General features: G+C 41.6%; 1 protein-coding gene across 2 annotated transcripts in view; it reads right to left on the bottom strand.

Moving 5' to 3' along the window:
* Positions 1-17840, bottom strand: part of LOC119450006 (neurobeachin) — a 319496-nt gene that overhangs the window by 188824 nt on the left and 112832 nt on the right. For both annotated transcript variants that reach the window (XM_037713337.2, XM_037713339.2), the window contains exons 13-25: positions 17445-17553; positions 16989-17147; positions 15050-15218; positions 14062-14204; positions 11759-11856; positions 10153-10245; positions 9616-9724; positions 9098-9179; positions 8486-8609; positions 6933-7125; positions 5286-5615; positions 3273-4888; positions 660-813 (exon numbers count right to left, since the gene is read on the bottom strand). In XM_037713337.2, the coding sequence (XP_037569265.1) occupies positions 660-813; positions 3273-4888; positions 5286-5615; positions 6933-7125; positions 8486-8609; positions 9098-9179; positions 9616-9724; positions 10153-10245; positions 11759-11856; positions 14062-14204; positions 15050-15218; positions 16989-17147; positions 17445-17553 (3379 nt within the window). The remainder of the gene's footprint in view (positions 1-659; positions 814-3272; positions 4889-5285; positions 5616-6932; positions 7126-8485; positions 8610-9097; positions 9180-9615; positions 9725-10152; positions 10246-11758; positions 11857-14061; positions 14205-15049; positions 15219-16988; positions 17148-17444; positions 17554-17840) is intronic.

The raw sequence follows: 17840 nt of genomic DNA, 5'->3' as shown, positions 1-17840 counted from the left end.
ATTCTACTGTATTTATTCACAAACATCTTCATACAGTTGTTGAATCACCAATAAAATCATGGTCCCATTGACGTGTATCAAAATATTTCCTCATAATTCAGGCAGTTTTGAGTGCAAAATTAAGCACTAGAAGCTTTTTCCCCCAGCACTGAGATCTTGGATAAGCACCACCTTAACTATCTGCAGATAATTAGTTGGATTCTATCAAATATAATGTACGACAAAGAAGTGTATTCTATCAAGTACATTTCCTGCTATGTAGCAAGGATATTGCAAATGCACTCAGCTCTACACTGTAAGTCTGGTGCTGAGAATGATTATGTTTCATAGCATTCCACACATTTCATGATGGAATGAACCTGTTGAACTAAAATAACTTAACTACTTCAATGGTAAGGCATGCCAGCAAAGACTTGAAGACAAACTACGCTTTTTTTCTACGCACTGTGCGAAGACAGAACTTCAAACTAGGCTATCAATGCTGAAGCAGATCAAGCGAGCATGCAATACACTCAATAAACAAACAATAGGAACTTCAACGCCAATAGCTACAAGTGCAAAAAAAAAGATTAAATTAAGTAGACAGTCAGAGTTTTCACTAAGTAATTATTTTGCAATAACCATTCCCATTTCAAACAGTGACAAAAACCACAGCTTACATTTGGGGAAGTTGCAGATGCTAGAAGAGGCAATAGCCCTCCACAGGCAATGATGATGTTGTCAGCCAGTTGAGAGATGAGGTGCACTGTGTTAATGACGAAGATGGCATTCTCACCACTGTTCACAAAGTCTATCACTGTCTTGGTGTTGTGACTGCAAAAGAAAGAGAAAGACACACATGAAGGCTTTTTTTTTTTGGGTCATAATTGCACCTTGTAAAAAATAATAATAATAATAATAAGGCAGGCTAGAAACTTGAGTAAAGAATCTGACACATAGGTCCTTAAATTCTGAGGCAGAAATTTTTATTAGCTTTATGTTTTTGTTTAGAAACCAACCATGCACTATGAACACAATCAGTCATGTAACAGTAAGGGTATCACTACAAATAGTCCCATGGACTAACTGCTTGAACAGGATGTAGCTGCTAACTGCATTAATTAACTGAAGTGCACACTGAAGCCAATTCCATCTTGCAAATACTATGACACGATGGCAGAAGAAATGCAAGGCACCTCCGGAGCTCTGTTTTGAAAGTGACTAGTGGAGGCATAAACCCTGTGTTTTGCCATAGCCGGAAGTGTGTGCCCAATTCTCAGCTACTTCTACAGCCACCACCATGATAACTGCTTCTGTCACTGCTCATTATCAAGGGATCAATATGCACAAGCTGTCAACACCAAAGAAGCACAGGCCCATTTTGCCTAGGTTACTGACCTGCCCTGCAATGAATTTCCCCCAAAAGTTCACTTGCATTTACTCTACTTCCATTCATTAGGCGTTCTGCTCTCATTCGCCACAATATGTTTTTATTTACTAGAACTCTCACTAACTCATATTATTACTGTATACTGCAGATTTAATAGAGTTCTGGCTCCAGCTGATCTGTTTTATGTTTTATAGTTGATTATTAGTTGAACTGCATGCAGCCTGCATTACATGCACCCCGGGTTGCGTCAAGAGGCATCAACTGATCCTCTTGAAAATGTATGTACCCAATGTCTTGAAAGTGTGAATGGTTGAACACCAGTCTCAAAAACAAAACAGTCCAGATTTTATCCCTGCAGGTGTGCTTTTGCGCATTTGTGACTTATTCAGTTATAATGACAATTAGCAATGCCATGTTAAGAGGAGATGCTACTCGAAAAACGTGAGGTTTTTCAAAAATTATCGATTTCTCATTTTCACTTGTTTCGTTAAGTTTAGTATCTCTACTGTTATGAAAACAAAAATCAAAGCCGAGACTCAACTGGAAATGGGTTAAGATTAGATTTCAAGAGGACAAGGTAGCTGTTAAAAGCCCAAAAGTGTGCCGTCTCACGGCTGCGAGACGGCACACTAGCGTCTCGCGCGCTCTAATGTCGGCACACTAGCATCTCATGGCCGACAATGCACGGCCGCTCGCCTTTGCGGATCACACGAGGAGCTCGGCCAAGCCTCATTCTCCAATAACCATAATTTCCTGGGCTGCGTGCAAGAAATACTAAAAAAAAAAATGCATGTGTTTTCCACGTTTTTAGAGCACTGCGACTTTCAATTTCTAACTTTAAAATTAACTTTTTCAAAATGCAATTTTTGGCAACTTTATGATTTGCCCATCTTGTTAATGGTACTCCTGGTGCTCGGATCTGCATTAAGTTTTGCCCACACATTCTCTAAGGTGCGAGGAGTGCCGTAATCTCCTGTAAACCTCAATATTATATATATATATATATATATATATATTAGAAAGCAAGTAAACACTTACTGGGATCTGAGTATTGTGGACTTCCCAGGTTCAAATTTTTCACGTCTATTAAATATTTTATACGCACTATCTACTTAGTTTTCAGCATTCTACAGTTCAGTTGGAGGAATATGAACCATCATTGGCCCTTAAATATGGAACTTTATTGATGGAAAAGGGGGGGGGGGGGAGGGTGGCAAAAGGCTTAAGTTTTTTTTTACAGCTTTGTCATGGTGCAGAACAAAAAGGTATGCAACTTGAAAGAAAACTCATTATATATTTGAAATCAGCATAAAGATCTCTTAGAACAGCTAAAGTTTCATTGCTTTAGGGTGAATATTTTTTTAAAAAGTGTCTTCGAGTAACATCTCCCCTTAACATCCTCGGTTATCCACACACGTAAACACCACTAATATGCCAGCTACCATCACCTGCGAAACAAAGTGAATGGCTAAGTGGACTTTGCATGATAAAGCTCCTTACTGCAGAGAAGCCAGCTTTGATGGGCACCTTTTAGCAAGCTATATTTGCACACAGAGACAGGTCTTTGCACAGATAAACATGCTTTGAACTGTGAAGATTTTCTTTGATATAATGAACCATGAAGAAGGGTGTCATTGTAACCATAATGGTTATTTCCACCCACATATTAACTACAAGGCCTATTTGACAGCTATCTGCTACATCGACTCTGCAACTATGATGTTCTATTATTGAGCACAAGGTCCACTGATTTCTTGCCATGATACCCAAACACTAGGGGGCAAAATACTTCAACATACGCTAAATACCCGGCATGGCCTCAACTGATGAAAGGTACTTCATCACCGCAAGCCCCACAATCACATATTTTTGTGATGTTAAAATCAATCAATCAACTACTAACCTGCGCCACACTTGGATGTCTGTCTCGAGGGAGAAAAGGAGGTCAGACAAGAGACGCTGATGGATGGGTGACCAACGAAACTCTGGAATGCGAAATGGTGGACGTGAAGGCCCAGCATTGAACAGCTGCCTTCCACTGGCAGTCGAGCCCGCAGGGGCAATTTCTACAGACTTGGGTCTTGAAGGTGGCACCTTCTCGGCAGCAGCAGCAGTAGCAGAGGACGCATGTGAAGCACTACGAGCACGACGAATAAGTCCAGCATCGTTCGTGCAAACATCATCGTCGTCATCTTCACCCGAGCCTTCTGTAGGTGGCGCATCACTCAGCCCCATCTCGGCCATGTGCTTGCGCTGCCGCTCCACTTGGGCCTCAATGGTGCTGATACCACTTGCCTCAGCTGGTGCTGTTGAGTCATCTCCTTCCCCATCCAGCAGGTTTGTCTGTGCTATAGTCCGCTTAGCTTCCATGCGTTCGTCACTTATGTCATCCCCACTATTGTTGTCTGCTGTACCTGAGACAGTGCAGCAGTTTCCATTGTTGTCAATTTCATCTTTGATGTTGCTCACCGTGCTGGTATCATCGGCAGCTCCAACAATGGTGTGCATGGGCGATTCTTGGGGTGACGGCAACACTTCAGAATCCATGGCTGGTGGTGGCAATGGCACTTCCTCAGTGGGGTTCACAATTGCGGGAAGGTGGCTGACCAACTGTTCAGAGGCCACTATAAGCTTTTGTTGCGTTGGGGGAACAGGACTGCTTCCGGCCGATTCCTCAGGACTACTGGCATCCGCGCCACCACCGCCACTACTCTCAACTGACTTCACAGGAGAGACAGATGCAGCATCTTCTGACCGGCTGTCACCCTTAACTTCCCACTGCTCGGTTTCGGCACTTGGTGGCTCGTCAGTGGTGTTTGATGGCTCTGCCACAGCTTGTAGTGTTGCTGTCTCCAACTTGTCTGCACTGGCTTCTGACAACACTTCGTTGGCTTCTCCTTTTGCAACGTCTCTCTCGGTGCTGTCCACGCCATCATCAGGGAGCGCAGAAGTGCCTTCCGAGGTTTCACTTCCATCACCACCCTGGGCATCTTCAAAGACATCACACTCAGCCGATACTTCACCTCCTCCTGCTTCATCCTTATCTGCAGATGTCTCAATCGTGAAAACAGGGTCTTCTTCCTTGCTAGGTTCTAAGACAGCATTCGGTTCTGCACGTTCTTCCTTCCCCATTTCTTCCATTTTGCAATCTTCACACGCAGTAATTTGGACCTGATCCTGATCTCCCAAAGCAACCGAAGACTCCCTTTCTGTCAAGCATGGATCCTCGGTGAATGTGTCAGGTGGATTTTTTTCAACATGCTCTGGTGAATTCTCCTGAACATCCTTGCCACAAGACATGTCGGTGGGGTGGGGGACAACATCGGGGGAAGTTCCAGGCTCTCGTGTAGCATTATCTAGAGTGGGTGATGCATCTTCCTCTGCAGGGGTGCGCTTCTCTTCAAGGCTGGACTTGCCAGAGATAGTCTCTTGGACCGGAATTACATCAGGACAGACAACGGTCTGATTTGGCTGCATAATGTCCACTGGACCTTCAGAGATTTCAACAACTGGAACAACCTGCAATGCAAATGTTCACAAAATCAGACACAAGGCAACAGAAGGAATTCAAAAAGAGCGGCTTCTCATATATGCCTGTTTTGTGTCAGCTGACACCATCTTCTGCCTGAAAAATTCCTAGTTTCATCACATCCCCTTCTTCTCTGCCATCCCCAACTATGCTTCCCTACTCTTGGCACCCATTCTACAACTCTAGTAGACGGCCAGTTAGCTGCCCTAAGCATTACATGCACTGCCCAACTGCATTGCCATACAGTACATGTAAATAGATGTTGGGTATTGAAGCCTGATACTGAACATGACGCGAGGCGATTTCCTAGGCTGGTAATTCAACAAAAGCGACTCTCATTACATTTGTGTGAGTACAGCAAACAAGCATATAAGTGGCCTTGCTCACATCATCTGACGGCACAGGGTCGGGCAGCTGACTTGGTGTGGACGGTACGATGGACGGGAAAGTCACAGTCCCCCTGGTGGCTTCTTCCTCCTCTTCCCCCAGCCCTTCCCTGATCTGCACAATGTCTGGTCTGGTGGCTACAGTTTGGTCTTCAGATGCCCTGCGAGCAACAGGGAGATCCGACTCTGGTGGTGGACACCGGTCAAGACCCGAAATGGTGCTAATTGGTCGCTTGCGACGCACAGCAGGGTCAGTGATGTGATCCACCCGTCGCTGGTCAAAGTGTTCGTACATCTGAGCAAAATGCAGCTTGTACTCTTCCAGAGACACCTACAGGATAAGAAAACAAATTCAGGTCCTGAATGAACCAGTTCTGAATGGACATACCTTTATCACAGATAAGAACATCAACCAAGTATGTCTTCACCCAACCAATAAGGTGGATTTTTTTCAACAAGGATTGCCTGCGACAATGACAGCCGACAGTTCCTCACCATGCCCTGTGGCACTTTTAACCCTAAACCTACACAGACCCTCACACTGGATAGTGAACATCCACCTTTAGAAAGGTTCACCTTTGAGAAATATACTGCTTAGCTTACAGTACGGTGACTATCCAGATAAAGACAAGGTTCTCAATTTAACTATCTGTTTTGCTCTCAGTGCAGTCTAGTCTGTTAGTCCTACTCAACTGGTGGCTGCAGACAAGAACATGAAGGAGTTAGAGCTGGGCAATTCATCAATTAACTTTCCAGTTAATCAACGCTTTTATATCACAGTCATTTTCGTCACAAATTATCAGTCGAGGTCATATGAGCGAAATCCGGCAAGAGTCGGCACCAAAGTTCCTGCTTTGCTTTCTCAACAGCATGGAAGGAGCAACAAATTGAGCTACAATGTAACAACTAAGACGGCGCCTGTACATCTTTCTAGATAAAGGCAACTCGTGTGCGCTGCACGCTGAACCGGCAGAAGGAAAATGCAGTCTCTGCTGCAGCTGCTAATGTGCGCTTTGAACAAGGACAGGCGAAATGCTAACAAGACCCACGCATTCTGTGATGAGATTGTCAGCAACATTAACAAGCTCCTTCGACTTCGCAGCTGGGCTTTTGACTGTGTCTGAGTGCGTTTGGTATGCTTGATATGTCCACTAACTGAGTCTTTCAATGACGTGATAATAATGGCTACTGTTGTGAGCTTGTAGAACTTTTTTCTTCAAAATTTATCTACATAGACCACCAGTTTTGATTACATTAGCTTACATATACATAACTTTGCAAATCTGACAAATTGATTAATAAATTGATTAATTAATAGATTAATTGGTTCCCATTATTTAACAGGATATTTTATTCAATGCCCAGCTGATCGACAAATAAAGGCAAGTTCCTAGCAAGGAGCTGTATGTCATGCCTTGCGCTTGCTTCTGCGCAGCCAATAACAGCAGCTCACAGTGAGAATCAATTTGGTAGCAAGCACGCATGGTTTGAGAAGAAGCAAGGCCAAGTACACAAAACCCACAACACTCGGCACCAGTTAAAGCATATGGAAAATGAAATACATTTGAGAACACAGAGAAACTATCACGCAAAGGCAAAAATACACAGAAGAATATATTATCCAAAAAAAGAAGCATACGTAACTGACCTTGGAATGAACGATAGCCAGTGTGTCGACCCAAACTCTCCATCCTCCATACTCGTATTTGATGGCGTGATGGAGAAGCATGCGGAATAGGGAGTAGACCATATCCGAGATCTTCTGCTCCTCCCCATTCCGTGGATGAATGTATGCCATGGCCACCAGCCACTCTTGCCACACGGACATTTGAAGCACTGTCCTGAAAGTTCATACAAAACAATCACAAGCCATTACGTCTTTGGCAAGTAAGTGACGCTGTCTATTGTAACTTAACTGTAGCACTCTTTCAGCAGGCATTGGAAGAAAGCAACGTCAAAAGCAAGGAATTTCCCTTTGGTGATAATATGGATAGGCTTCACATGGGATGTGCACATTATCTAGATTCAAAGTCCTTCTTGGCTATAATACAAGGAGTCCAAGCCTAATTTCCTCCATGTATTATTGGCACTTTATCAGTGGTTGCATGTCCCAACTTGAAACACACCACTTAGAGGTACTCTTTGCTTATCACTGTGGTTTGAGAACATGAAAAAAGTTACTGACTGTAAAATTTAGTTTATTTCGATATTTCCTTGGTGCATACGGAGAACTGCATAATACTCCTGTGTGCACTTCATTTTAGCGATTTTTTTTACGCCAATGAGAACACTAATCTCTCACATGTTCTACCATCTTGTAAATACTAGGGTCATCCAAAAAATAATGACCGTTTAGTTATAGAAAATGAAAAACACAATATTTATTGAAAAAAAAATTCTGTTACATACATGAAGCTTCCTTCTCTTCTCTACATAATCACCTCGTACATTTAAACATTTGTTGTATCTAGTAACGAGCTTAAAAATTCCCGTTACATTCTTCTGCCACCAGTTCATTAACCCAGGTCGAGTTTCATCGTGCACATTTGTTCATCTATTGTTGAACATTTCACACTACTTTCTCCCATTTCTATCGTTCATTACATTATCACCATATACTGCTTTCAGTTGGCGGTAAATTTCTGCCGGTTTCACCTTTTGAGCATTCATAAATCGAATAACATGCCTTACCTCACAGTCGGCGGGATTTTCAATGGGTGCATCAACGCCTAAGGGTGCTTTAGCCACAAAACACCAATAGACATTATATATCAATGTGCAATAAACATTACACTACTTCTGTGAAGACACGTTTCACTTTCTTGTTCTATACCGATTCCTATATAAGAGGGATCAACCACATTTTTTTAATGAATATTGCATTTTTCATCTTGTAGTACAACTAAACGGTCTTTATTTTCCGGATTACCCTCATATGTTGCAAGCTACATGCCTGATCAATGATAGCATTGTGCAACGGGAACATGACGCAGGATGTGTTTGTTCTGCTCTTGTTGGCCCTTAAATTTAGCATTACTGCACTAAGAACCCATTGAATCAAGCAGACTTCAAAAGCTTTATTAGCATCACATAATTGACAAAGAATGCGAGGGAAAGCCATAGCACAAAGACCAACTTTACCCAAAAACAAAAAATAAGCAGGCGACTTTTGTCCAGCCACCATATATAGTAACTTCTTACCTTCTGTTTTCCCTGTTGTTGTTACACAGCAGGGTCATATCAGACAGGAAGAGCTTCTTCACCTCAATCAACTCCTCGCATGGCTTTGACTGACGGATTAGCGTAGCCACAACCTTCAAGATCACTGCATCGGGAAATAAAGCAAGGCTCTCAGAAGGGCAGGAGTGCAAAGTAAAGCAGTTAATTTACGAAGTACTATGTTTAGCAGCACAATAGAAAAGCTGGCTTTCTTCCCTTTGTAACTAGAGATGCCAATTGATTGGCACATGCCAAAATAATTACCCCACTGTCACTATACAAAACACCATGTGATTATCACATTTTGTGGTAGTTATTAGGTGACCGACATATGACCGTTGCCACAATTTTCACTAGCATGCTCTGCCGCTTGCTTGACACTATCATTTACTCACTGGTTGCTTGCCACATTTCCTTCTTAAAAAAAAAGGTCTTCCATAATGAAGTATTTCTAGGTGTCTGTTACGGCAACACAGCCTGTATTAAAAGCCTGTGAAGGGCTCCATGCCAGGATGCCATATGAAAAAGCGGCAAAATTGACAGACACTTTAATGTAGGAGGCACTGGCCAGACACAAGTGAGCAGCCAACTAACTTGGGTTTTCCAGCCGGTAGTGAGACTCTGGCTCTGAGTGCTTGGTGTACAGGATCTGGTTGGATATGTGCTCTGTCAGCATCTGCACAAAAAAGATCAACACAACAGTGAAGTGACACAACATTACACAGACGAAAAAATTACAATTGTAAATATGCGTAATCATAGTAGTAGGTCCATGTAGTCTCAATGTATGCAAATGCTTCAATCGAAGGTGTCGTACGAGTAAGACACACTGTCATTTTCACTCTGAATCACAGAAACCAACACAAGTTCTTTTTTGTATGTTCTAAAAGACAAACTAAATATCAATGAAAGTTTAAAACTCTGGCTGTGTACCAATGCTGATTTTTCACAAGCACACTGTTCCTATGACTTCTCGAAAAGATTGTTCTCTGAAACCTAAGTGCCAGTCAATATGCAGCTTGTACAAGTGCCAACATCAAATAAACTTATCCGACCAGGAATGTGAAATATCATCAAGTATGCATTCACACCTAAATGCTTATAGCACTTACCTCATAAAGGGCGTTGTAAGTGGCCATAGTCAGATGGTCAGAGTGCAACAGTAGCCGTTCTGCCAGCAGCATGTACAGGTTGTGCGGAGTCATCACGTCATGCTTCCGCCTGAAAAGTCAGGTGCACATTTCAACACTAGCAATTTTTTTTTTCTGGGCAGGTGGTGAATAGTATCTGAATATTTAGGTACACTGTATCTCTTCAGTTAATATGATGGCATGAGAAAAACATGCTTGAGAAAAACATAAGGGCCCCTTGACCTGAAGTAGGTTGCATCGGGCCAATGTGCCTTTATAAGATAAACTGCAGGTCAACTCCTTTGCATTGCAGGTGAGTTGACCTAACCTAACCTAGCCTACAGCAGTGTCGTTTGCACACAGGAAAAATTGTCTACAGTCAAGCATCTTTTTTTGACCTGAGCTGGCCAGGTGATGGCTGGCTGAGGTCCCACAAGGCAAAGTATTCCTCAAGGCCTTGGAACCCACATGACTAAGTGATAAAACAGGACACAAAATCGATATTGCTATCTTACTTACTTATGCGTGCTTCTGCTGAGGAAGTAGCCGAGCAGCTTCAGAGCCTGGAGTCGTATACTCTCATTTGTTGAGCCCAAAAGTTTGAAGATTGCCCTGAAAATAAATCAATGACCCTACTGTGATGTTGCCCCAAACAAACACACAAAAGAAGTTAGCTTTTTTTTTTTCTTTTTTTTTGTGCCAGATAGTTGGGATAACATCCTTTCAGGTTAATGGAAAGAGAACAAAAGTGCACAGCATGTAGCACCACATTTTACATTGTTTGCCAACTCACAAACAATAAAACATTTTTGGTAACAATAAGTATAGCAGACTTACTAAAATGCTTTGTTGAGTGTACACAAAATCTAAGCACACCTTTTACAGGGAAGTAGTTGACGGTAGTCATTAATCAGGCCATGTTATTTCGCCAATATGCCAAGCAACTGCACTTGTCAAACCTGTCTTTTTTTAATAAGGAGCAGTACAAAATGCAAGCTCGCAGTGAAGGCTTAGGCTACGAATGAGTTGATCTTTGAGCAGCAATAGAGTCCATAGTCAACACATTTTCAGCATGGTGTTACCCAGAGTGGTGGTGCCCATTTTGTGCAGTGCAAAGACTACACTTTGATCCACGATGAAACTTGCTCCATGTTGTTACTGATCAAAGTAGACACACTACATACCACATTTTGGCCATGAAACAGTGCAGCTATCACGCTGTGTGAAATAAATCTGTCGACGCCAAGCAATAAACACTCAAAAAGCATTGCGTATATGTTCCTTAAAAGTGCCACTTTACGTTTCCTGTGAGGCTTGTCTTACATGACCTCAGAGCCACACTGCGCAAATATCTACGTTAGAGTAAAAGGCTTCCACTGGCATAGGCAGCATTGGCAGAATTCAGTGCGCTGAGAATTAGAGACAAAATGTTGGAGCCAAAGTGGTACTGATATACACAGAAGAATGAATCAAATATGAGTATGGTCAGTGAGGCCTTCAATGCACTTGCAGTGTCATAACGACTCCAGGTTAGACAACGCCATTGATTAAGTAAATTCCTTGATGAATATATGTAATGACAGTGCAGGACACAAACATGCGAATTCTGCTGTTACTCCCATAGCCTGAAAAACTGTAGCAATGCCAATTCCCACACCACTATGGCAGTCATCTTCATGGCCATGTCGCATGGAATAAAAGAAGTAGAGTGGCGGCATTTAAATAAAGAAGCATTTCATGCTTCTCTATTTCTTTTATGTACAGTTATGAAACAGGCTAAGTGTTTTTTTAAAAATGTTGTTCCAATTTAATAATCTTCGTAAGCTGCGGATTGGCATCCAATGCTTCTAAGGCCTTGCCTTCTAGGGGATAAATGCACCATGCTTGAGCAACATTAGCTCATTTGGACAACAAATAACACGGATTTTTGTAGCACAAGCTCAGACCCTATCCCCAACACACAGCTTCTGCTATGCTGTGCTTTATGTGGGAGTTTGTAAAGGCTGTTTCAGGAGGCCTATTGTTTAATTCTCCCATGCCTCTCGGGTGGATATCATTATACACCACATACTGCAACAGGGTTGCTCACTGATGCTAGTCTGAAGACAAGAACGACTCCTCTTACCTCACACCATTCTTACAGTCAAATGCCGGAACCATAGATGCTGGATGCTCAGCCATCAGGTTCATAAGCATTTGGAGTACGTCATGAAGGTTTTCATCCTGCAAGCACAAATTTTTTTCCTTTCTGAGCTCACCATGACCAACATGACGATGTGTAAACATTCAAGCGTAACATAATTTTTTTGATACAATGAAAGACAGCCAACAAGGCCTGCACTACAGGGTATCCCAGCTATCATGCACCAAGTTGTAAAAAGAACATGGATCATTCTACATGAATAAGACCAAGCGCATGCTGTTTACAGTCTTTCTGAGAAAATGCCAGTAACTTTTAGTCAGTGGCATTCAATTAGTAAACAGAAGTAATTAGCAATTTTTTATTGCTGTTCTAATTGTGAAATGCCTATTAGGTGGTTGTAAATAATCATAAGAGACGTAACAATGAAGTGTTTACAGCACGTTACACATTATGTTTACTTTTTACAGGAAATAGATAAAGCAAGCAAAATATAAAAAATATCACGCGACTGCACACCCATGCAAACAGAATAGCAGTGCCATCAAACAATCACAGGCTCATTGTCCAGGGCGGTGCATTTCCTTGATCTTGATATGCCATAATCGCTGGGAGCTGTTCACATGTGGTGTCATGGAAAGAACATGCATGCTGTTATGGCTGCCACTTGGCCCAGTGACAGATGAACAGCTTGCTTTCCCATTGAGACTGTTTCATGGCACTGCTATCCCGTCCACATGAATGTGCAGTCATATGGTGCTTTTCATACTTCACAGACTTTCTCTATTTGCCAGAAAAAGTAAACACGCAATATGTACCTGGCTGGAAACACTTCATTCGTATGTCTCTTACAATTCTCTACACCCCAACTAATTGACATCTTGACAATTAGAACAAGAATTAAAAAGTTAGCCGATTCCTTTATTTAATAATTGAATATCAGTGACTAAAAATTACTGGTGGTTTCTCAACAAGACTCTAAACAACATGCACTTGGTCTTTTTTGTGTAGAATAATCCGTCTTTTTAATACTCAGTGTATAAACACCCTTTATAAAAAAGTTGGCTATACATTAAGAAGAAACCTTACATCAGACTCTTCCTATTCAAATAGGTGTGAAATGCAGAAACAACCATGTTTAGCACATTCTGAATTCATTACAAAAGAATTTGCTGCACTACGGAAAAAAAAAAGAAAAGCTATATTCTAACAAGCTTTTCGGAGCAGGCTTTTAACTTCCAATTTATTTTTCAGAAACAACACCCGAAAATAAGGAAAATTTTAAACTGAAGCATGAAATTTGCAACTCAAGTTTACCCATTGACAACTCATTTTTATGTCTGCCTCTCTTTGGTCATATCTGGCCCTTGCACCATAAAACAAGACATTATCTTAGTCTATGTACAACTCTAATTTATATATATAACGACTCTGTAAACTGGATCTATTAGGACACCTGAAGCAGATAAAATTTAAATATTACACATTGCCATCAAATATTACTAAGAATTTGTAAACTTCTGCAAAGTTCAGGTGAAAAAGGTAAACATCTTGATGTAGAGGTTCAGTTGTAAACTTGGCAAATCAATTTTATAAAATTTCTTTATTTATGGAAGTTTGTGTTAAAATATATTTAGCGCTTAAATACAAAAATTTGTTCTGGACAATTAGTATACCGTTACTCTTTCTTCAGACAGCAACAAATTTTATTTAAACAAGTTCAGTATGCCTAATAAGAGCATTTCTGCATTTCACCTGTATATGAACAGGGAAATGCGGCTCAGCCCCAAGTTAAAGCATTCTCTTATACCATGTGTCCCAGCTAATGTTAGCCAAGCTGTTCAACGAAAAAAAGGATTAAAAAGACACGGTGCAAAATACAATTATGAGACCTACAGTATTCGATTGTCGGTGGTCTAATGATCGAACAGTGTAGGTCTTAAAATCGTATCTTGCATTGTGCTTAAATTTCTTTTTTTTTTTTTCATTATACCGCTTGGATAACATTACCTGGGACACACTACATAACCTGCTAACATTTCAGGTACATGATACTTTCACAACAGATACAAGCATCATCAGTGTCTTTGCCACAGTAGATACACAAGTTATTATAAAGCACAAATTGAATGGTTGGGATCTCTATCAGGGTGCCTCATGCACTGCGACATCATTGCTAGGATTTTAGGTATGCAATATTTTCACAACAGAAACTTATCATCCACACTCTTGCCGTACCACATACGAGTTATTACGAAGTCTGAATGGAATGGTGGGGGTCGGGGTACCTCGTGCACAGTGGTGAGGTAGTTAAGGATGCTCTGTAGTTCATCCTCTTTGACGCCATTGCCTTTGAGGATGAGCTGTTTGAGGAAGATCAGCATGTAGGCTCGGATTGCCAGGATGTCATTCTGGTTTGGACGGGGACCATCTGGGGAAGGGTGAGAGATCAGGCAATATTAGAATGTCATGCGTGATAGAAGTAAGTGCTACAATCAGGATAGGTTTAGTTTGAAGGCATGTTAATTGAAAACTACATACAAATAAAAAGATGTATAAAACAAAGTAAAGAGGTGCTTATATCAAGTGTTTTAACAAAGACTAAGTAATTCTTAACATTAGTGAAGCAGAGATGACCAGGTTATGCTTTCATCAACACATTGATCGTTCCAGCAGACATCAGAAATCATGCAACTATCAATGATGAACTTTATCTTTTAGGAAAAAGAAAGTATACTAATATTTTAAATATACACTTGAGGAATCATGTCACAATTGAGGAATTGAAACCAAAGCATATTTCAGTTAGTAAATAAGTTGAGACTAGTGCTAGTTTCCACCCTTCCAGCTGTATTCAGACCTTCAATTGCTGTTTTTTCGATGATCACTAGGTGTTGCGCTAATTAACTTTTACCATGCTCATTAATTTTTACCAATTGGATAATTTGTTGAATATGAATGGAGGCATGCTCCTGAACTGTTCAGAGCCTTAACTATCCACTTCAATGAGGTGACTAACCTCCATAAAGTGCAGGCGAAAAGGAGCATCAACACAATCATGCCATCTTGATAATCTGTGCTATGCCATTTGGCACCCAAAATTAAAGTTTCTGCAAACAGCGCGTGCTTTAATCTTAATGTTAACGGGATATGTGTATGTATAATACCATGGTATCTCAGTATTCAATATATCAAGGTTTAAATGAATGCAAATGAATAGATGCAACAGTGAGACAGAGTTAAGAATGAAGCAAAGAAAGAGCCCAGATTGCTGACCGAGGCCCTTGGGGGTGATGCCACTCTTGTTGCGGGGGTTCACGACCCAGTAGTAGTACTTGAGCGTGTGCATGGTCTGCAGGACGGTGCTCACACGCCGAACATTGTTGTAGATCTGTGTATCCCCCAGGAACTCGGTAGCCAGGTATGCGTACAGCTTGGTCTGCACCTGGAAGAGAGACCGACATGAAGGCACAGTGCACCTACACCTATGCCTCCATGCGAGGCATCCGTTTCCTCACCCTTCTTCCTGCCCTGCCAACAGCTGCCCTTCCATCTCCATTAGTGTGATGGTACGGCTGCTTTAGGCAGTACAGAAATATGGCCTTAATTATTTCGGCTGAAGCAAAACAACTGAATTGCACTTAGAAATATGTTCATGTGTGTTTAGAACATCCAAACTTAGTTTCACACCATTTGCTTCCTCTGGGAGAGATTTGCGGCCTCACTGCGAAAAACTGGAATGGCTGTTTAACACAAAAAAATTCCTTTTTATTCGCACATTTTCGTAACTCAATTCTTAGCCGAACTGTTTCGCATCTTACTGCAGCACGTAAAACAGCCAGTATTGCAAAGATGATGGCTGCAATTTTCGCACCTGAATGAACGCAGCCATGCAAGTTTCTTGGAGTGTTCACACTTTTTGGAAACTCTGTGTGCAGAGCATTTCTTTACCAAGTCACAGATGGTGGCATGCTGAAATGTTCTTGTCGGTGACAACACTTGATATCATAATCATGGATCTCTTGCATAAGCATCCCATTTAGATTTAGGAGCTCAGATTTGGCATGTCGCAAAATCGCAATAACTGGCTATACTCCACTTCATACACAGCAGGCAACGTTACGAAGGCTAGAGAGACTTCTCTCTCACATCCATGCCCAAAAAATAGTGCGCCACATATCAAAGATAGTTATGTCGGTCTGCACCATGTAATTCAATGTAAACTGAAGGCTCACACTTTTATGGTGCAAAATATGACGTATTTATCACATGAAGGGTGCCAGAGATTGGAACCTATAGTTATACCCCTAAACGAGTCGAGCGACATGTTTCTGTGACCAGTGGCCACAGTGCATCCCCTGCGCTTGTGCCCAAAGTATAGTACACCACCCATACTGGAAGCACAAATGTGCACAAATGATATGTGATTCGGTGTAAACTTGTGCCCACAAGTTGTGGTTGTAATATATGAAGTAGGTCTTCTGTAGAAAACATTGCAGATATAAAACAACCGCCCTGCAACAAGGCACGCAGTGAGTCCCCTTTGACCGCACTACTTGTGTAGCTTTTGCAGTGTTGCCTGCTATGTATGAAGCGGGGTACGGAAGGGTTTAAAATACCTCATAGGCCCCAAGAAGCATTGAATAAGGAGGTACTCATAAACAGGGCTCTGCATCTTCCGACAATTTAATAGTATTCACAGGACACTTACCCATAGAAATTTTGAGCAATTCATCCTACAGAAACTCCAAATTCTAGGTGCATTACTTCCACTTGTGTGGCCAATCAAGTGTATTTTTATTTTTCACCTGGAATAATTTGGCAACCTTTGTCAATGTGATGTAGGTATTCATGTGAACATATTGGGTTGTGTTGCTGGCAGGACATGATCCTAGAGACATTCAGTGAATACTATATACAAAGACTGCACAATATTGTTGTCACAGCATATATTTTGCTTCTTTTGAGTGAGCGTTTAAGCACAGCTCTTGTTCAACGTTTGTAAACAATGAGGGGGTAAAAAGGTTCAAATTGACCAATCGTGTGTGGCTCGATGGAACGGAACGCCTTTTGAATTGATCCATGCTGTGAAGGAAGGACCAGAACAATCAACTGTCTTTGTCCTGAGTGCAAGAGCAACCTTATTCCTGTCAATAAATGCAAGAAAAGCTGTGCTGGTATACTGCCTGTGAGCAAAGAACGAAAGGAGACTTACAACTGTTGGTGTGTAGATCCAGAGAGCTGGGTTGAAGAGAATGTGGTCCAGGAGGTGCTTGAGCAGCAGCTCCCCATTGCTGCTGTACACTGTCAGCAAGTGCTTGGTCAGCGAGAGGAAGGAGTGCAGAACCTCGTCTGTTATGTGGTCCCGAGATGCCTGTAAATATAGTGGCCGGGTAACTACAGAACCTATCTGTCACTGCCTGCTAAAGTAGTATGGATACTTTGAATAGCCAATACAGCATATACTGTACGAAATAGAAGCAGGCATACACTGGTTAGTAGCTGAATGTTGCAGCTCTAAGAATATATACACAGAAGCACTGTGCCTGTCGCATCATGTCACAGATAACATAATTTTAAAAATGCTAGAAACAATGAATGTGCTTAACCATTTAGGATTACATCTCAAGACAAAGAAAATGCTGTAGTATAAAGCAAGGACTCAACATACCCTCTGTAGCTGGTAGCTCATGACTAGGAAGCCCTTGTTCTGGATCATGTGCTGCTGCACTGTGTTGCTGCTTTCACACATCTCGCAGATGAAGCCAATCAGCGTTGCACTGCAAAAAAAAGTCCCAAGTTCTTCAAATACCAGAAGACCATCAAGGTTGCAGTTTACACATTCATCGAACACATTTTTTTTCTTGAAGCTTTGATTTCTGGGCAGCATGGCCCACTGTCGGATCATTTGCCATATGCCTCGGTTGTGTTGCGGCCCATAAGTGGTGCAGCTGCGGGCCATGGCAATTCAGTGCACCTGAAGGTTCATCATGCTAACAGCAGGCAATTCAGAACTTCTATTAATTTCCGCTCCATCAATTTTCATGAATGATAACAACTTACAAAC

This window comes from Dermacentor silvarum, chromosome 4 (genome assembly GCF_013339745.2).
Source record: "Dermacentor silvarum isolate Dsil-2018 chromosome 4, BIME_Dsil_1.4, whole genome shotgun sequence".
NCBI lineage: Eukaryota > Metazoa > Arthropoda > Arachnida > Ixodida > Ixodidae > Dermacentor > Dermacentor silvarum.
This window is presented reverse-complemented; position numbering and strand designations above follow the sequence as displayed.